The sequence below is a fragment of the Calonectris borealis genome, chromosome 16, assembly GCF_964195595.1.
Source record: "Calonectris borealis chromosome 16, bCalBor7.hap1.2, whole genome shotgun sequence".
Lineage (NCBI taxonomy): Eukaryota > Metazoa > Chordata > Aves > Procellariiformes > Procellariidae > Calonectris > Calonectris borealis.
This window is the reverse complement of record NC_134327.1, coordinates 11,551,102-11,572,385: the sequence shown is the minus strand read 5'-3', so window position 1 is coordinate 11,572,385 and position 21,284 is coordinate 11,551,102. Positions and strand designations below refer to the sequence as shown.

Here is a 21,284-nt window from a genome sequence, read left to right as displayed (position 1 = left end):
CTCTGAGGATTGAAGCGTCAGAAAATCACTACACTGTGTTTTAGAGATGCTGGCTCTCCAATTAGAGTAACAGAAAACACTCTTTAAACCATTGTATGGAAGGGAAGTAAGGGCATCTTCTCAGATACTAGGCTTTGACTAAATGATACAATATTGCAACTTCCATTTTCACAGTTGCCATTTTCATTTATTTCTCACTGAGACTTAACACTCAGAAGTGCCTTGGACTAAGATTTTTTTCTTTAAGGAATTCACCAACAACCATTTTAAATAGTTTGCTTTTACTTACTGTCTTCCTACACTTTACAGAAAATTTAAAGGGAACAAAATAATAATTTTGAAAGTATAGCCAGGAAAATATTTTCATATATGTGGGGTAAACTAACTGTTCCATAGTGAGTGATCTTTTGGTTATATGCAGTGATTACTGCAATAAATGTATTATGGGGTACATTATATCCTTAAAGCTAAATTTCCTTTGGGATGCCAAAGGTATGGGTTATTATATTATGTTGTTCTGGGAATGAAGAGAATTTCTGCAGGAAGCTGATTTCCGAGACCTCATTTGTGGCAGCACAAAGAGGAAATGACAAGGACATGGCTGATGTATGCATTAATCACCAGCTTTGTATTTTTGTGATGCCATGTTACTCTATCCTACTAGTTGCAGGATTCTTTATGCTGAGAAGAGTTGAGGGGTGTGTGCCTTTTTGCCTTCATTCCCAGCTAACTTCACACTGATGAATAATGAGATTTTAATGATGTCAAAATTATGGCCTGGAAAATCTGATAATTTAGTATGTCTGATTTGATATCCAAGTCATGCAATTTGTTATGGTTTGATTCAGTGAAGCAACACGTTTAACCTTGTCTACAACAGGCTTTTATCAAAAAAATCACACATCTTACTGACCAGATACACTTTAACACTTTTTATTGAGAATTTATTATGAGTCAATAGTTCCTTTTCGAGGCTTTGCAGAAAGTCCATTTCTATAGTATTTTGATGTAATATTGAAGGCCACACCTCTTCGTTTTAATAGAACCAGAAATTTTCTAGGGGTTGATCACTTTCATTAATTGAAATTATGTCTTCAGAGACCAACTCAATTTGATTCTCAAATGAAAACTTTTGAAACTAGGACCTGTACTAGGTTAGTCAACAAGAACCTGTCTTGAACTAGCTAGCTTAATAATTTAAGCAGAAGCAGAGAGCAACATTTTTGTTAGTTCATTGATTTGACTTAATTGGCGGTTCAGCGAGAGGTCTATAAGCCATAGATCAACTCAAATATTAAATTTAATTTTGTGAGAAAATAACACTGTTAATAATGGCACTTAACTAGTGCTTACTTTCTAGTATACAGGATATACATACAGAAACATACAGTACACCTTACTGTTCAGAGGTTTACATTTAAATGATACACTTTAGGAAATAATTTAATAAATTCTTTGTAAATTCTTTTTACATCAGCAGGCTGATTTTTATCTTGCATATATACAGTATTTTACTCATATTTATTCAAATGTGAAATAGATAAGCCTCTATTTACAGTCATCAGAAACCTTCAGGTATGTGAAATGGAAAGGCCCTATTCTTGAGAACTTCGTATATTAAAGATTTGTCCATAAAAGTTCTTCCATATTTATGATACCATGTTATTTCCTTAAGTATTTTACTGCACTTGCTCATCTACTGCTTTTTATATAAACATTGCAAAGTTATTGCTTTTTGGGATACTGCTTTTTAAGAGATACCATGTGAGGGTACTACAATTAAGTTCAGAATTTCCTTAAGAGAATAGCACTCAGGCAGCTCCATGGCACAGTTTCTTTGAGGCAACTAATATATCAAATTAACTCTTAAAAAAAGTTCAGCGGATATCAATCCTGTTCATTAAATTATGAAAGTTGTTTGTCTATGATTGCCATCACATTTAGTATATTATCAAGGATATGTGCAAACATACTTAACTCTGCTGCGATAAAAAGGATTAGGAAAAAAACCTCAAAATTGAGATTTCAAGGGTAAATTGTATAAAAACTTGTTCTTTCTCCATCTCTTAAATAGCAGCTTCCATTTTACTACATAAATCCATTTGTAATGTCAAATCACTGAATAAGACTTGGGTCACTAAAAAGGGGTCAATCTAGTGAAGTAAATGTGACTGGTGAATGGTACCAAGTGTACAAGACCAAGCATGGATGAAACAGAGGAGCAAAATGAAAATTAAACAGAACAGCACATTCAGATAGAAAAGTGGAAAAGATGAGAGAAGCAGCTAAAGAGAGATGATAAAAGAGCAGTGATCTGAAACTGGGAATTTAACATGGAGAGAAAGGAACAGAAATAAATGTGACAGTCCTGTTAAAGTAAGATGTCTTAGGAGAGGGGGGAAATCGAAGTAAAGAAGCAACATGAAAGTTAAAATTGCACTTAATGCCGCCTGTTCAGCCATACTGTCCTGGCAGTGTCCCAGCTCTGGAAGCCTCTATTCACACCAGATAAGCCAGTTCCTCCCTGCTGGAATTTCTCCTGCATAATGGGATGGAATTTCTTTAACAGGTTTTACATGAGAGATTTAATAGGGTGCATTAGGAAACCTAATTTTCCTCAGATGGGAAGAAGAGGAGCCTATTTGCTTGACAGTTGTAAGGAAAGATTTCTTTCTTAAGCACTTCTGTGTGGAAGTGAGCTTGAATGCTCAAGATGTGTAGAAATTCATAGAAATCCTCTCAAGTTAAGGGAGAAAAAAAACAACCAACCAACCCAATGGTTTACCAAAGCAGCCAGTATCATGTCTGCATAGAGGCGCTATAAATTAAGTGTGTGAATCAGACACAATGATAAAGAAAGGCTTAATTCCTTAACATGGTTTTCATCAACAGGCTGAAACTATGAAGTGAAGTGATGTAAGTTGCACTGGGTAGTTTTCGGGTGGAGAAAATGCCATAGAAATACATGATTTACTGAATAGGGTTTAAGGGTTAAAAAAAATTCAATAAAATATGAAAAGCTATTAAAAAAGTAGAGATTAATGGAGAGTCTTCCACTAGGATGTTGATAACTTAGAGATGCTTGTATATGAAGAAGATAAGGAAAGATGGCTATTAGGCGAAATTACTTGAATAATGTTGAAGGGACAAGATCTGAAAAGGCTGTTCCTCACCTGCTTCCCACTTAGAACTTAAGCATGTCTCTATGCTGACAAATTAGGACCAACTGTCAGATGAGATTGTGCTATAAGCAATGGAAAAGGTTCAATTCTGGTTTTGCTCCGTGTTTTTTCTATACCAGAGGCTTGAAAAGCCACATTTTTTTAAATAAAGTCATGTGAAATTTGAGTTGTGTTGTGACAGATTAAGCAACGAAATGATTCTGCTGTGGTGCAGGGAGAGTGACAAAGATGTCTTGTTGCCCCCAAATCAGTCAGAGAATATCAGTTTAACTTCTACCTCTCCTCCGTCATTAATAATGCAATAACAGCATAGGAACAGGTAGTTCTTGGGTCAATGTTTCGTAGTTTGCTGTTGTGGGTAACTGTTAATTTGCTTCCTGCAGCATGTTTGTGTTTTTTATGTATTTCATATACTCAGTAAAACTTGGCAATCTGGATTGGATTTCTTCATCCCCACTGTGAAATACAGAAACTATACTTCTATTGTGTATTCAAGAATCACATTGGGAGGCACTGCATTTCTGAGAGGTCAGCAAAAAGCTGATGCTGACTGGGATTCCTATGTATTAGTCCCATTTTAAAATCTTGTAGGTATTGAGGGATTTTGTATGGTTTCCAAACCTCCAGTGATGCCCTAGATTAAAGAGATTTTAATTTATTTGTTGCAAACATATCCCTTGAAAATACAAAATGTTAATCATAAACATATTTATTTTTAAGATAATTACTCTTGTTACATGAACATATGTGGACCATAACACTTAGTCAGACATTCTTTATGAGTTAAATTTTGATCTAACTTTGTAAACCACTGTGTCCTTCATTTTAATATGCGGAACAAACATCTCTCAGTTCTCTTAGAATTAGTTAATAAATATTTCTGAATTCTTGAAATGTTTTAGGATGCAAACAAAGCACTGGAAAAATAAAACACATTTTTGTTAATTGTTATATCTAGAAGAAAATCAATTTACCATAAACGTTAAAACTTAGGTTAGTTTGTGCGAGAAAATAATCTCTGGAAATGGTAAATTTAGGCTTCTTTTAGAGGGGATTCAGTGATGGAGAAAAAAATTAAATAATTTAATTTAAAATTAGCATTTACTACTTGGACATGTAATTGGATAATATGATCTTTAGTAAAGATCATCTGTATCGTCTTCATTGAAAAATGCTATTTACTTCATCAAGGATAGCACTGTTACTTCTTTGTACAGAAAGTAGGGCAATACCTTTTTCTGTACAAGATACAAGGTGCTGTATCTTCAGTCAAGACTTCAATAAACTGCTTAGTGATTTCTTCAGACAGGAATATTAGAACAATGAAGACAGAGTTTATGCTTTGTAACCAGTTCAGTGCACTGAAAGTATTAGATGTCACAGGTATTACAGCACATAGGCCAGAGTCTCGCAAGATTTCAGCAAACGATTAACTATTTGAAAATTAAGACTGTTTCATTTGACTGTAATGGAAAGCTCCTTCTAGCCTCTTGGTTGGGACTCTCTCGTTAATGACTCTGAGTGCCAACACAGCAATATCACAGTCCCGGTACTGGTATGCCAAGTACTGCAGTAACAGAGCACCAGAGGGTTTCTTCATGCCTACGTCATAACTTGCTGTACTACTGTGCGTTCATGAGAACACCCTTGATTCCCACAGTGTATCTTTTTAAGCAAACGTCGTAATTTGTTGGGAAAGTTTTTGTTAATGTATCTGTAGAGCAGAGGCATTACGAAGCTGCTTGAGAAAGCCAAGAATTTTGATAAAATCTTGGTAAAATGCAATATTCGACTGTAATTCTCATCTGCAATTCTTCCTTGTGCATTAGTAAATGTGCTTACCAAGAGAATAACGTAGTAGGGTGTCCATAATGTGAACTGTGTACAGACTGTGGCAATCAAAAGCCTGTGCACCGATGGATCTAATCGTCCAGTGTCTTGATCCAGTGGTGTAGCCTCTTTGCGTATTCGCAAGATTAACGTAAGTGCATACAGTACAGCGATAGCTGGTACAACATACCCGATAAAGACCATAATGGCATCTGCTGCTTCTTTGTTCTGCATCTTGGAACATTCAATTATTTTAGTGGATACGTGATTGCAGACATAGAACAGGAGAGATGAAAAACTTGTAAGCATGGCACCACCCCATATGAATCCACAAACATGTTTGGTGTTGTACACACTTGACATGTAAGTTCTAGGTAGAGCACGTTCAATGTAGTAGTCCAGACTGAGTAATGTAGTAGAGTACATGGTAACTAAAGACGAGACGTTGAATAAAATAAGTAAGGTAATATAAACTTCATTGTTAGAATTCCAGATGGCCCATTTTGTATTGGCAAGACCTAGAAGGTACATTGGTGCCAGAGCGTTGATGATGAGACCAGCAATGGCAATGTTGACAAAGTAAACATCTGGCATAGTCATAGTAGCTTTGTTATAGAGATTAACTAGGACCAGCAAGCCATTGTAACAAAGGCCAATTGGGAAACATATAATGAGGTAGAGTAGGGAAAAGATGGAAAGCACAAAGTGGAAGTCATGGCAGAGATGCTGGTCCTCACTGTTCTCCGTACTGTTGTTTAAGGTTTCACAGCTCCACATAGTGATTTTAGCTTTTGTATCTTCTCTGCTGGTTACCAGCTTTTCTGTAGAGAGAGAAATAGTGAAAGTATTGTTGAAATACTATATTGTAAGTGAAATGCAATGTAGCATGAAGAAAACATTTTCAAGATAGAGATTATACACTTCACATAACTGATCAATTTAAGGTCAGTGACTGAAGTGCCTTTTGATCTTGTTAGTCTAGAAGAAAATCTGCGATTCAGAATTTCACGAGACTAGTAAATGTTCTGAAGTTTTAATTTAAATGAAGTTAGTGCCAAATGGGTTGATACAGGACACAACAGAAGTAAATCATAAACTGGATATCTTTAAAATAAGTACTGATGTAATATACATGAAGATTAGTACAAGGTTTTAAAAGATGTATTAAACAGTACCTTTTATATAGCTAATAATTTATGAGGGTAGTTGCTGAAAAATTGAAGGATATAAGCTGAAGCACAAATCTTAGCAATAAGATGGAGAATAGGGTTCTCTAAGGTGTTAAATATTTCTCTCAAAGATGGTTTCTTAGGAGGCACATGCAAGGCAGTATGGTGGATGTACACTGGATCACTGATAAAATTGACAAAGACTAGAGGAAACGAGGTGAAGGGTTTTTTTATAGGTCAGTTCATATTCAGACTTCTAACCTATAACCATTTAGTTCTGAAAAAACAATGGACCTCTGTAGTCCAGGGAATCTAATATCAGGGCAGACTGACTTTCCAAAAAGGCAAGAATTAGCTATCATTTCCTCTCAAAATAGCTTGCATTCTTTAAAAAGTATGCTAGCATCAGTAATTGTTGTCCAGCTATCTTTGCTTTATCGTTAGTAAAGAGATAACATTTTAACTGAAACCAGTGAACTTCAAAGCATTCATGAAAAGTCTCTTTCCAAAATGCACAAATAAGTAATCTCTGAAGTACAACTGAAAACATTCACAGCCTTAAAATCATGGTTATTATTCCTGCCAGCCCATTTCTGGGACAGTGCAGAATTTATGCAGCAGGTGATTTCCCATGTCACGTGTACTTTGATACTGTCAGATACTCAGTGTTGTTTTGTGTTCTTCCCATTTAGCACATATAGGAAAGTATAAGTACACGTCCCTGCATTCTTTCCAGGGAGAGAACAAGATTTAATCAAATCCACAATAAACATTGTGCAATTAAAATGAATGTTACTAGACAACATACTATACTCCATGAACCATATGGCTAAATTACACAGTATGGGTTTTGTAAACATACGGATACGTGGTTGCATCTCTAGTGCTAATCCTTTGACACTTCAGCCATAGTACAGAATTTGTTCCAGAATCATGTCAACTTCCATTTTTTTCATTTCCCGTTGCAGTTGTTTTGTTGCACTTTTTTCTAAATACCATAGCCCATGCCAGATATCAGGCTAAAAATACAGTAATTTTAGCTGGGCAAGTAAGTTTTTATTCCACTGTTGTATGTTGGATTTCCTCAGATAAGTGGCTTCTCTGGCAGTAGCACAAGATGCAGTTCTGTTGCTTTCAAAGCCTTCTTTCACCTTTGTGGAAAAACTTACTCTTTTTGTTTGTTTTCTCAAATCAGTTCTTTAGCTGTAGTATTGCATATGAGTGGAAAGTATGATATCTTTATGTTGTCTTTCAATCATCATACTATTTTCGAGCACTGAAAACAACCCAGTTTATTTTCAGGAAGCATCTGTTGTTTTAAGTTTTTAAGAAAGTTTTGTTGTTTGTTTGTTTTTTAAAGAAAAGCTGCTTTGCACAGTTGAAGGCAACCAAAATTACATCTCATTGAACGCTTATGACTTGATTCAACCAAAGCAGCAGACTGGAACTAGATATTGCAAATACATGCATTACAGTGAGTGCAAGGGTGACTAAGCACAGGCATGGATACAATCACGTAATTCCATTATGTAGGTTTATCCTTAAGCATGTAGCTTTGATTACTCCAGACTGAATTACATCAGCCACACAATACTTGCCTGTATATTGTCTCAGAAGATTGACAGTCTTTGCTACCACGCTCTATATTTTATAGAGCAGGGGGATGTCTGGTTTCACAACTGTTTTTAGTAATTACCCCTTTTTTCTCTACGTCCTCTAAATGCAGTTGAATAAAACAATTCTATTTTTAATGATAGAAATGGTAGGCAATTCATTGTGTTAAATAGTAATCTTATGAAATTACAAAACTTACCTTCGAAATGAGCAAAAATAAAATCCAAAATAAAAATATTTTCTGAAGAAATTTTTTTTATTAAATTACCAGATGAGATATTTTTGCCACTAATGTAGGAATCATCCATTTTTAATTATCACTTACCTGTGAAGGCACTGAACCTGTTTGCTGTGCTGTACAGGCCCAGCTCACATTTCTTACCCAGCCATGTCTTTTGTCGTTTTAACGGCAGTTTTGTCTGCACAGACCATGTCTGGGTATGTCCTTACGATGCTTCGGATGCAGCAGTTTTACTCAATCAATCTAAACTAACCCCTTCTCCAGTCAAAAGTAGTTTTGCAGTCCTAGGTTGACTCTGTTGCATAAGTGAATGCTGCAGTCCTCTTGTTTACTGTGGGCTGACTCAGCCTTCCCTAATGCTTCCCCTGGTCTTGTCTGCTTTAATACTTTTATTACATTGAAAATTAAAATCAGAACTTAAAACATAGAAGGCAAGAGCGTCCTGCCAGCCACCGCTCGCTCGCCAGCCTGCCTTTCCCATGGCCCCAACCTCAGCAGCGTTGCTGTAAAGCCTCTTACCTTTAATTCACGTTTTACATTCCTCCACGCTGCCGGACCCGCACGCGTTTGATAAGCAGCGTTTCCGAGGAGGGAAGGCGGCTGCAAAGCCCTGTCTTGTTTCTCTGTGAAAACATGGTGATCGCCTCTCGCCAGCGCCCGGGCAGCGTGCGACTCTGCGTGCCTGCCTGCGCTGCACTTGTTTTTCCTCTATAAGTTACTCACAAGTTTCTGCTTGGCTTGGCAGGCGGCAGGCCCCTCCCTTTCCCTGTTTACAGCCAATTTCAAGAAGTGAGAGGCTGCGCTCGGAGGGGAGCGAGCTGTTGGATCCAGCTCAGATTAGTCTCTGGGTTTCAGATTTACTACTTAAAATATACGGGCTGCTGGAGCACGCAGGTTTGTTGTGGTATTGTCATCTGCGCTGGGGTTCTCCGGGGACGTTGGAGAGGCTGTTCCATTCCCTGCAAGTGCAATCAACAGCTCTCGTTCAGGAGTGTGGGTTTTATTTTTAACCTGGGATGAGAATACGTAGCTTTGAGGTTTTGTTTTTATAGGCCATACATCCTAAACAATCAGTATTTAAAAATTACTGTATTACGAAGCGTGCAGGTGCCTGTGCTGCTTGTGAAGGTGAGCTAGCTTATAATACAAGCTAGGAAGAAAAGTTTCTGAGCATTTACTTTGAATTTGGAGATTGTTTTGACATTGTGAAAAGGCATTGCGATGTGAGCCTCATTTTGTCATGGTATTACGGATTCCATTCTGTTTCCTTTTTTGAAAAGTTGAAAAGATGATTGTTCTCAGAGTATTTGCATGTCACTCGCAATTAATGGATGTGTGTATATTCTCTACACCTTTAAAATGGATCATTTCTTGAAAGAGTTGTTGAACTGTAGGTTAATAATTTATCCCATACTGAATTTTGTACTATGGTTATTCTGTTGTTTATATGGAAACTGCTCAGACTAATGAAATAAAGTTATTACCTTCGAAGTACGTTTTTAACTGATATCATCAACCAAAACCAAGAGCTGCCTTACTTTTTCAAAATAACTTGTCTTATATTTAGTGATTCTGAGGCTTTATTCCATAGCAAATAAACGCCAATGAAAAATCTCTTAATTAAAAATTAAGTAGGTGTTTATGGAATAAATACTAGTGAAATGCTAAAAATGGTTACTCGGTTTGAGTTACTTTATCTGACTGCAATTTGTTTTTTTTAGGCAAGGTCTGTGCTTCTTGGTTTGTATTTAACAATTCATTATGAATATTGTAAAACCACTGCAACTCCCAAATGGCAGAAAATTCCTATGTTCCTATTTGATACATAGTCCACGGATAGTATTGTGTATGTGCTATGGATAACTCTGTGTTACGAACTGTGGCATCACGTCTTTGCTGCCTCAAAACTTTAGAAGGACTTTAATCATCGTAAGTTCACTGAGGAAACAGCAAAGTAGGAAGGGTAGTAGTGTAGAAGTACTTTTAGAGTTCTGATACTTGGCCAAAAGTCAATTTATTTACATGTCATAAAAAATGAACATGGTTTTATTTAGATAAAAATTTGCATGAAGTACTTAAGAAAACTTGCAACACTGCACCAAAAGTTAAGAGCGCTTGGTGGCAAAGATTATTTTAGAAAAGATGCATAAAATGATCTTCAATTAACGAGAAAAAAAAAATGAAGCGCTGCTTAGTTGTATTACAGAGTCCATTGCTGCAGTCGGGATTTTTTCAGACATTCTCATTCATAATGCAGCACTAAGTTGCAGAGCAGGTCGGTTAACAGTTTCAAGCATGACCATTCTACACTCTGATTGTTTTATTTGACTTAAAAAGCCCCAAACCTTTATCCAGCTGTAGCACTATCTCTTGCTCTGCAGATTTTTTTGTTTAGATGATAAATGATTTCTCTGCTTGCTCTGTTATTGTCTATATGTGAAATAGCTCTTACCTAGTTTTCACAAGCTGTAATGTCATCATAAACCATACATAGCTAATAAAGCTGTTGCCAAGAAGGTAAGTCTCTAAACAGGCCTAAGACTCCTACCTTCATCAGGTCTTCTAGAGTTCCCGCAGGATCCCTTAATTTCTGCAGAGCCTGAAGCCTGTGGGTGCTGCACAGGGGAAGGCTGAGCGCTATGTAGGGCTTTGCTGGGTGGGACAGGTTTGCTTCAGATCAAGATTGAGAAAACAAAAAAGCTTGGCCAGAAGTGTTAAATATATGCATAAACCATGTCTTAATAGATTGTCAGCTACTCCTCAGTTGTATGGTGCTTTTTGAAAGTGACGTGCTGTTATTATTTATGGATTAATTCTTAAAAATTTAAATAATGGATGATTGGTATTTCTGGAAACTAGCATACCCGCAGTTAGTTGTACCTCAAGGGGGACACACTCTGAACTCTCAAGTCCGAGAGAATGAAGTGTCACACTGCTGTTACCTCGCAGTCTGGGTAACATGACATTTTTTTAGGCTTACTAGCTTATATACATGCCATAGGGATTAACAGAAGACTTGTTGGCTGGGTATATAGAAAAGTAAAACTAGATTGCCTAGGTTAGAAGTGAGGGGAAAAAAATGCAGCAGTGCAGGCAAGTAGGTTTCAGAATATACTTTCCTTATGCAGTTGCTGAGTCGCTGCTGTTTATAATATAATGATACAGCTCAGATAAAATGCTTTTAACATTAGTGGAGAAGAAAATCCTGCTTGATACTGGTTGCTGGGCTGAAAAACAGGCCCCTTGTCTTTGTGGTGCAATCATTGACTAGTTTGGCGGGTGGTATGTTTATAATTGATATCGGTTCCATTTTATAATGTAATTAATTCAGTGCAATATAATGTGAAAGAAGCCATGACTAAATAACAACAATAATTGATGTAAAGTAGCATTGAATATAAGCCTGTCTTGGATGTTTAAAAAAGTACAAATAAAAAAGCAAGAGTTAGGTCAGTTGGAAGAGGGGTGGTTTTTTCTTTCTGCAGTAGCATTGTCTGTCCCTGGACCCACAAGAGGGAGTTCGCCACCCCCAGCAAGTGAACTCATGGGAAGAGCAGGCGCGCAGCCTCCTGGCCCCACTGATTTCACCCTCGTCGCGAGGCTCAGTTTTTGGTTTTCTAAACCCATTCCCTTTGCAGTGTGAACTTGCTTTAGTAGCAGCCTAACAATAATTAAATTTTTTTAAAAAAGACCTTTGACTCATACCATCCAACTGTTGCCTAATCCTGCTTAATTCTGCACAATTTGAGTGCTGTGAGCCCATTTCCAGCTTTATAGTTTATTGCCTCCCGTTGGTCCAGTGTTATTCCTTAAGTGTTCTTTCTGTCCAGACATAAATGCTTACGTACATTTCCCCCTGTTGTTTTAAAAAACCCTTGTTTTTCACATCTGCCTGGCCCTTATTTTCCTCTTTATCTCTCCCTGATGAATCCATTACAGTTAACACTGCACCTCCCATCATCATTTGCTCATATGACACATATACGGTATCATATCCGACTTATCACAGGGTTTCTAAGTATGATACTCTTTCACTTGTTGCTTCTCTGTAACTTTCCCATTGGGACATCTCAGGCTGTTCTTAGGCATGTTGAGTCAACAATAAAAACTGAATTCTCAAGAACTATAAGGGTGTATTTTTGTCACACATGGAATGAGTAGAGAGATACTCATGCTTCTGAAATCGGTCTTCGCATTTTGCTTTGGTCATCCTTTGAGGTTGCTCACTCTCTGCTTTTCCAGAAATTCTGAATATATGTTGTCTTCAGAGCACTTTGAAACTTAGCTCCTTCCTGTGGGCCCCTCTCTCACTTGCTAGGTGACCTTTTTTATTGTTTCACGGATGTTGGCAACCGCTGTCATTTGTTTATTCTTTCATTCTGTAAGTACCGTCTTTGTGGTAAATCATCTGCCTAGCAGCTACCTGGTCATTCAGATCCCACTTGTGCCATGATAATCTGCTTACTGCCCCTGGCCTCTTGGCAACCTACAAAATAGATGCAATTTTTTTCTCCCTGTTTTAACCTTTTGTTTACAGCATTATTATTATAATTATATAAATATATATAATTCTATATGATATAAAGCTATTTACAATGTCAGCTGCACACTTTGTTTCTATTTAGATTGTTCATCTCTTTGGGAATCCGAGTTCGTGTAAGGCCATATCAGAAGTAAGTCTCTGCAAATTGCTGTCACAGATCAGTAAGCAGCAACAAATGAGTTCAGATGCTCCTTTGGTTTGGAAGAAAGAGAGGAAAACTTGATTTTAGGTTATGGCAACTGTTTTTCAAGATGCGCGTCTTCGGTATATTAAGTTAGAATTGCAGAACCTTCTTCTGTTTTCAGAGTTCAGAGAAGATGGCTCAAAACACCGTGTGTATCCATCAGAAACAGATAACTGTACTCACTTACTTTTCTCTTTTTCCCCCCTCAATTTTTAAGCAGCTTAAAGCTTATGAGAACAGATAATATACTCCAATAAAGAAAGACAAAAAAGATCAACTACTCTGGAAACCGTAATAAAAACTGCCAAAGGGTGTTTTTAAAAGACCGTTACATCTGGTAGAGAGTGGCAGTGCGGTAGTGGTCTGGAAGATTGTAATAACCAAGTACTATGGGGTAGAAGAGTCAGATGAAATTCTTGCAAAATGGGGAGACAAAGTTCTGGGGAGAGGAGATAGTCCAGCATTAAGGCCCCTAAAGATCTGTGTGGAAGGAGTCCCATGTTCAGACACAGATGCTATGTGCCATGCACATCTGCCACTCCAGATAAATCCTTCTTTTTTATGCTATTTATTTCTTTGTAGTAGAGCCTCTGCGGGAGTTGGGTTGCTGATGGCTGTGCCCTCCTCGCAGCTGCTCAGAACAGCTGCACTGGGGACTCTGCATGGGTTAACTCTATAAACTTGATCATGTTTTGTTAACTTCTCTCAGTGTCCCAGTATCAGATGAGTGTGACTGGTCTCCTGCTCCACCTCTTCCTGACTTAGCTTTATCACTGAATTCCGAAAGAGCCTCTATATGGAAAACTTGACGTATCTTTTCTTTTTATTCACCATAGAGTGAACAGTGCAGCTTTTAATACATCATAGATCTGTTGTGGCTTAAGGTTTCATTACTGCAAAAAGTGAAATATCTTATTTTTGTGCAGTTCTAAAGATAGGGTATTCCATCAGGCAGAATGAATTTACGCAGTGGTTACCTGTATTCATCTACAAGCCTTAGCTGCCTGGGTTTCTGAAATGAGATGCAATTTTCAGATGCCCAAATATCCACTAGGTAATACTTTTCTTGAAAAACTGAGTTATAGGCAAAACAAAACCCCTGTAACTTGCCTAGTATTCATATTCACTTCCAGTAACTTATGATGTATTAAATAACAGGAATAACTTGAATGAATGTAGTATTAGAAAATAGGCTTCATAAGATTCTTTGAGTTCTGGATTTTATAAAGTTGACTAATTGAAATAGAAGAAGTGACAGCTTTTAAGCATCAGCAGAGTAGACGGCGCCATTCAGAGTGTTGGAATACGAACAGCAAATTAGCACTATTGCAGTTCCTGGTCCATGTTTTCAGAGCACTTGGAAGCTGATTTTGATGCAGCTGTCCTACTTTAAAACTAAGTGGCATCAAACTTAAATAAAATTCAGTATCAATATGATTGAAAGTTGCTATACATATTCAGTTTTTTAACTGGTTCAGTAAAAAAAATCTTTTAAAAAATTTAACCCGTGGCAGAATTTCCACTGTGCTTATAACTGGTGAGCCACAGAAACCAAAAGACTTAATTAAAACATACAATTTCAGTTACTTGGAGAGCACACATGCCCATTAACTGTAGCAAATATTTTTATTCAATTTAAAACAATGTAAGTTGCCGTTTCTTTTCACATGAAATACTTCAACTCAATGGGTCTAACATGGATGATACGCACCTTCGAAAGCATTCTTACTGTCATGATGTTGATGTTCAGAGTAGAGGGGACTTAATTTACATAGTAGATACACTTTGTCCCACTGTTTTTAATAAAAGTATTTGGTTCATTTTTTCTGACTTAAGGAATTGAATACACTAGGTGGGCGATTTCATTAAAGGATCTTTCTCATATGATAATCATCAATGTTTAACTACAGGGGTTTATCCCCCCACTATCTATAGACACTTAAACTGTAGAACAGCAAGTCAGTTAAGACTGGTTTTGGGGAAAAAATGTTTGAAACTTATACATTCATTTTTTTATGTAAAGATCATCAGATCATGGAGACAAATTTAAAATTTTCTGCTGAGGCCTTTTTAATATTTGAGAAAATATGAAATTACAAGACAGTTTTATAGTAAACTTCTTTGTTTAGCTAATTTCTTTGCTTAGATCATAGGTGCAAACAGATAATTTGCACCTCTTACGAGATAGCAAGTGGCTAGATCTCTGCATTTCCAGCATTTTGGAGTTGCTCAGATTCCAGGTAAGAAATTTATTTGAACTGAACATTGTGCTTCTGGTCCACGTAAATCAGCATCACTCAAGTAAAGACGACAGATTCTTGCTAATCAAAATTAATGCAAATTAACCCTATTCTAGATATTGCAGACTGAATTTATCTCAGGGACAGAGCGTCAAAGGTGCACCAACTCTGCTGGAATTACTCTGTAAATGAGTTGGCCCGGTGAGTTGGCAGGGTGGAAACAGCAGCTCTTATCTTAACCGAGTGTTTGTTAGCTTCACCCATGCTTAGGACTTGTGACAGGGAACACTGCTGAAATTTGGCAGTATGAAAACATTCCCTACAGATATTTTGCTGCCAGTTGCAAAGACTGACAGGAGGCACAGATGGTAGTTTTCCTGGAAACGATAATATAATGCCATTTCCTATTAGAAACATCGGTGAAAGCTGACCCAGTGACTTATCAACAAGACATCACGTTGACTGCATAGGAAACTCTTGTGAAACAGACTCAGGCTGCAGGGACCAGGTTTCCGGTAAATGCAAAAATATCGACATAGTTCTTTCTCAGATAACATTTATAAAAAGGAGTATAAAACTGGTTTGATTTTAGAGTTTGAAGGGGAAGATCAGCCCTCAGCAGAATTGCACTAAGGCTGAAATGTCAGCAAGTCTGAGACATCTTGTTCTTGACACTCCTACAGCTTTTAATTTCTATTACTTGGCGAAGGAAATATAATTTTCTAGCTGCCTCTTGGATAAACTTGCATATTTACTGATTGCATCTATTCCATTTATAATGTCTGAATAAAATATTTTAATTTTACATTCTAGGAGGGCTAGTATAATATTAATGCTGATCTAAGGGTGGCTATTATTAGACTGTAAGAGTTGGAGTAGGAATTTTCATTTACCAGGGGCTTGAAATTAATTAAGAGGCATCTTACTGACATGAATGTCCATCTACTGCTTGTCATGTGCCACTCCCCACTCCACTTTATCAATGACAGGGTTTTTTACCCCTTATTCATAAAAATTTTCTACCAATAATCTTGATTTCTTATAAGGCATCTATATGTATGGAATGACCCTTCCATCAAACTTGAAAAAGCCAGTAATAACCTTTAGGACTTTCTGTCCTAGGATGCTGGCAAAGGGTTTGACAGGTTTAAGTATTTGATGATTTGATTTGAGTCCTTGGCCATACTTTCACAGGTGTGTGGGTGGGGATGCTTCCTTAGATATTCTTAACAGGTGGTATTTTTTCCAGTGCAGTATGAGCCTGGGCAAATGTTTCCAAGAGAAAAAAAAAAAAAAAGTAATTTTGGGGAAAGAAATGTGCAAAAGAGTCTGGAACCTCTGTAAACCAGGACTCTCTAAACCTAAAGTCTCCCATTACAAAAACATCTGTGAAGTTACACCTTGAGTATACTACCTGTAGCCACCTGATACCCACATTCTGTCCAATCCATGGTATTTTGGGAAGCCATGGTTAGGATTTTTACAAATTCCTGGGACTACAGCCGAATAAATGACATTGAAATAAATACTAGTGCTTACTAATTGCAGTGTATTGATTCACATGGCATACAGCAATTACTGTTTGGTTTTTTTTTAATTTAAAGAAATTTTTTTAGGATTTCTTAGTGTCCTTGATAGGTACATGCATTTTTAAAAATCTTACATGCCACAGGAAGAAAGCATGACTTCTGTAGCAGATTTTGTTACTGCAGGAGCTGTATAGAGCCTTGATGTATAAAATAAATTTATAATCTGCTTCCTCCTGTGCTAATGGGTGGAAGCGTGAGGAGTGATTAGTTTGTCATGGAGCCAGTTTCTTAGTAATGATTGATAAATGGTTGTTTTTACATAGCCCACACAGACACAGAGTGCATACCAACCATAAACCACAGTTTGTAGTGAGGTCACTGGAGCCTACTAGCCTATCTTCACTTAAATGAGCCTTACATGTTTTAGCTGTTTTGGAAAATATGCACAATATTCTGATAAACTCCTATCTGATGTTCAGATCCTGCACGCAGAAGTTCAAATGACTCATTCTGATGTGCAGATCACAAACATAGACATTCACATGAATCACTTTGTCCAGACATTTGATTAACTTTTTTTCATCATTTCAGAATCAGTCCAACTTCTGTTGAAATCCATGGGATACTGCTTTGACTTAAATGATGGGGCCAATCAAATACATGAAGGATGTGATGCTGGCATGAGAAATAGGGTGCTGCCTTTTTATGCTGCTTTAGCATTTATATAAAAAGGACATAAGGTTCAGCTGACAGAGCCCTAAAGGAAAGTAGGTCTTCTGCTAAGTACAGTAGAAAACGGATTTGCAAATATCATGGTGATTAGCATAGTTAAAAATGCTTAGGGAGGCTAAAAAGGACAGCAGTCATTCTGCTTATTCAAAGCTGCTGCTGAAAGCAGTTAGGAAATTTTTGGTGCTTTGAAGTTTGCCTTTGGCTTACCTTCTTTTATAATATAAATGAAAATGCAGTGTAATTGTGATTAATTAGTTAATTAGTTACTGCTGTGTCTTTTAGCTGCTTTGCAGTAATTTCACAGTACGGTTTGCTGTGTGTTTTATTATTATGCTATGAATAGAAGATTCATAAGTATCTCACTTTCATTGAGAACTTTTTTTCTTTATTAAAGACTAATTAGATTAACTTGATCAATTCTTCTGCTATACTTCTATACGGTTATACTTCTAGATTTAATATACAGAAAAATTGAGATCTCATACATTCAGAGCAATAAAAGCACATACTCAGTACACAAAGAAACAGTAAATGAGAAATCCAGCCTAATTTGCAAGAGCATGAAAACTGATATGCATAAGAAAAAGCCTACTGTAACTTTCTTTTGCACAACCAGATAAAAGTAGGAGCATGACAAATTTAAACAATGACGTTTTTCCTAAGGAACTGTTATCTAAAAACTGAACATTGATTTCTAACGATGGCACTATTCATTTTCACTGATCCAGGGTTTATGTGCACTAATGCAAATTATTTCTAGGCTCTTAAAAACCGAAAGCAATCTAAAAGGTGAACTCCTTAAAATCTCACCTGGTAGGCACTGCCTTGTTGTTCCTTGATGGCTGGCAGAAACATTGTGCCCATCAAGTCAGACCCTTTTCAAAGTGAGCTCAGCAGAAACGCCAGTATCTCATTTCTGTAGTAGGAGTAAACAATGGGAGAGCTTAGAACAAGACCGCTGACGTTGCTGCACTGCCCTCGGTAGTGGCACCGAACTCTGTGTATACATGTGACTTCCCCTGCACATACATACACATAATCCTTTAAGCTTCAGCTGCACGCTCTTATTGGCGCAGAGAGCTGTTGCAAAAACAGGGGCCTGATCCTGACAGAAGGACTATTCTGTGTACTGTGCTCATAACTGTGAAAGGGGGTTTTTGGGGTCTTTTTTTGGAAAGGACAAACTGAAAGGATATTACTGTGGTTTCAGAACAGTTCAACCTTTGGTGTAGTTACGTAACGAGAGACAAATAGCGGCTTCATCGAACCGGGAGAGCTTTTTTGGTACGAGAAAAGAATTTTTATTATTGGAGTAGCTATTCTGCAAAGCTGTGCATGTTAAGAGAGTAATAAACCCGGAGCAAAATAAGCCAAACTGGCAAAAATACTATGTTAGTAAAATTTTATTTTCTTCAGAGCTACTCATCACAGCTGTGTTTGTCGGGAGTCGTATCCCTTCCCGCCTTTGAAAAACAATGCTATTTAGCAAAAGCCTGTAACATCCACTTGGCCTCTGGACAGTTTAGAGAGTAACCAACATTAGACCTGAAAAAGAGCCAATGTACGCTTTACTTTACTGTAAACATCAGAATTATTTTAAGTATTCAAAAAGAACATTTTAATTAAAAGGAAAAAAAAAGTAAGGAAAACGCTACTGCTATATCATCTTGCTTTAATGAGATGGTAGGTAAATATAAATTTTTCCATTTGAATAAAAAAGCGTGTAATATCATGATTCTGTCTACTTAGCCTGAATACAAACAGTCCTTAAATAATTTGCCTTTTTAAACTGTATTGAAGAATTAATTTATGTGTTTTCCTTCTTCCCCAAAGCAGTAAAGTATAATATATGCTTTTACTTATCAACCAAAAAGGAGTTGACCCCTAAAATGAATGAAGAATTTGTCATTCATATTAGGCATGTATGTAGCATATGTATTTTCTTTAGTGTATGTAATATACATGTGTTTTCTTATTTTATACCATTAGTTGCTTATTTTTATTCTTGCAGTATCTTATAAGCTAAAACTTCACAGTAGGATTCTAAGACAGACTCTAAGGTTAACACCTGAGAACTTTTTTGATTGCCAGTATTTACAATCTAAGTATTTGCCTGGTTCGTTTTTTTTTCCCCCCTTTTGGCTTAACTTTTATTGTTTATATTAAAGTAAAAAAACCCCAAGACTCTATTTACAATCTTTATAACATAGTGGCTCTGTTTGTAGGTCCCACATTAATATTTTCCATTAAATGCTCTATTGTTGGGGATTGGTCAAACTGTTAAATAAACAAGCACTTCTTTAATCTCAGAAGTAGTATTTCTATGAGGAGACAATGTGGGACAGCCCAAGATTATGCTTTTTCCTTTTTTTTTATGGTTTGTAATATTTTTATGCTTATCACTCATTTGGTTAAGCCGTTATGTATGGTTTGTATTTTGAAACACAGAGCAAAACCCCCAAACTGTGTTGATTTACATTTGATAAAATACCAGTGACAGTTGGGCATAGAATTTAAGGTGAAGTGTGCTTTCCTTTTGAAATTCAGACCTCATAAACTTTAGTGTTTAGGCTTTTTGCAAGAGAAAAATGCAGAGATTGGGAGATGGAATAGTACTCCTTCAGTCTCTAGGGAGAACAGAAGGTAATAATGTGGCTCCTTCGAGTCTGCTGCTCTCTTGGTTTTATAGAGGCGACTGCTTGCTCTTATAGGCCCCACCAGTCCATCACTTATTTCAGTTTGCAGTGCCCACAACCTAATAGTTTTCACAATTAACCTGGTCGGGTTTGTCTAGCACACTTCCCGGAGGCTTGTTTGAATGTAAAGGTCCATAATCCCCTACACAATTATGCTGTGTAACTATCACTTGTCACTGCTCATCTGGAGTAACTTGGGGTAGTGTGGGGCAGAGGAGACTGTCATGCTTTGACCAAAAAGGTCCAAATTTTAACAATATCCGTACTTGTAGAACTTGCCCAGGTATTTCTTGTGGCAGACCCACGGGGCTTTGTGCTGAGACTCAGTCCTGGCCAGACAGCTGCAAGGGGACTGAGTGAAATGGTGAACAAGGATCTTCGAGGTTTACTTCAGTGACTTATTTTTTAACTCTGCCTCATTGCAAAGTAAGCAAGTGCCAGCCTCAGTGAAGGTGGAGCCTCTTCTGTGACCTGCCAGGAAAGTTAGCCCATACTTAAAACACCTTTAAACACAAGCCAGGTATTTTTTCTGTGCACATGGTAGAAGTTCAGCTGGATAGGAGTCCAGTATGAGCGTGAAACACATACATAACCTAATGCACTTTTTCTTTACTGCCACTGAGCATCAGGGATCACAGAAGCCTTGGGGGTCTCCTCACATGCTTAATTTTCAGATGCAGTATACTGTTGCTATTGGCTTGATTAATATGCTGAATTAAGTTCCCTGTCCGTCCACCCCCAAATACAGTTCTCATTGCTGATGGTTCTATGAAGTTAACACACAGTCCTAAAGTTCATAATTACAAGTAACTTTGTTAATAGGAAAGTCGTATTTGAGCAGTGCAGGTTTTTGTTTACAGAACAATTTGTAGTGGTTCAGATGACGAAGTCGCCACATGTTTGAGGTGCTGATGTTTCTGACACGCTGCTAGGAATTGATAAACAATTCTGGTAATATTTTTTACTTACAGGAGCTAAATAAGACAAAACCTAAGAAATTCTGTTCAATTTTGTTCGGCAATATAATGACTTTCAAAAGTTCATCTTTTAGGAGTGCTCTATGCAGTAACTTAGACTTAGGTAGAGTTAATGATTCAGATGGATTGAACAAATCGCAAGGTTAAAGTGAAAGTAGTTATTTAGGACTGTGGTTGCCAGAATATTATTTTTATGAGCTGAAGTGGTTTTGTTGAAGCATCACTATGCCATTGGTGAATTAGTGGGTGTACATGTGGGCCCTTCATGCCCATGTGTAAATTGTCTATAAAGAATAGTTATTCATATAAAAGGATTATCAGAAATATTCCTCAGTACACTTTTATGT

At 37.1% G+C, this 21,284-nt stretch overlaps 2 protein-coding genes across 9 annotated transcripts in view; one reads left to right on the top strand and one right to left on the bottom strand.

The window, feature by feature from the left end:
• CHLSN (cholesin) overlaps window positions 1–21,284 on the top strand; it is a 144,095-nt gene that overhangs the window by 43,052 nt on the left and 79,759 nt on the right. The window contains exon 1 of one of the 8 annotated variants that reach the window (XM_075165266.1): window positions 8,816–8,930. The exons of the other annotated variants lie outside the window; for them this stretch is intronic. The gene's annotated coding sequence lies outside the window, so the exon portion shown is untranslated. Of the gene's footprint in view, window positions 1–8,815; window positions 8,931–21,284 lie in introns of those variants that run through there. 8 annotated transcript variants of the gene reach the window in all.
• On the bottom strand, window positions 1,283–8,760 carry GPR146 (G protein-coupled receptor 146). The gene is made up of 2 exons (XM_075165254.1): window positions 8,556–8,760; window positions 1,283–5,833 (listed from the first exon to the last, which is right to left on the bottom strand). Exon 2 carries the CDS (start codon window positions 5,787–5,789, stop codon window positions 4,785–4,787), a length of 1,005 nt encoding a protein of 334 aa, XP_075021355.1. The 5' UTR covers window positions 5,790–5,833; window positions 8,556–8,760; the 3' UTR covers window positions 1,283–4,784.

Bases quoted from the DNA above. Each gene is read 5' to 3' on its own strand.
- GPR146 (XM_075165254.1), bottom strand. From the start codon at position 5,789: ATGTGGAGCTGTGAAACCTTAAACAACAGTACGGAGAACAGTGAGGAC.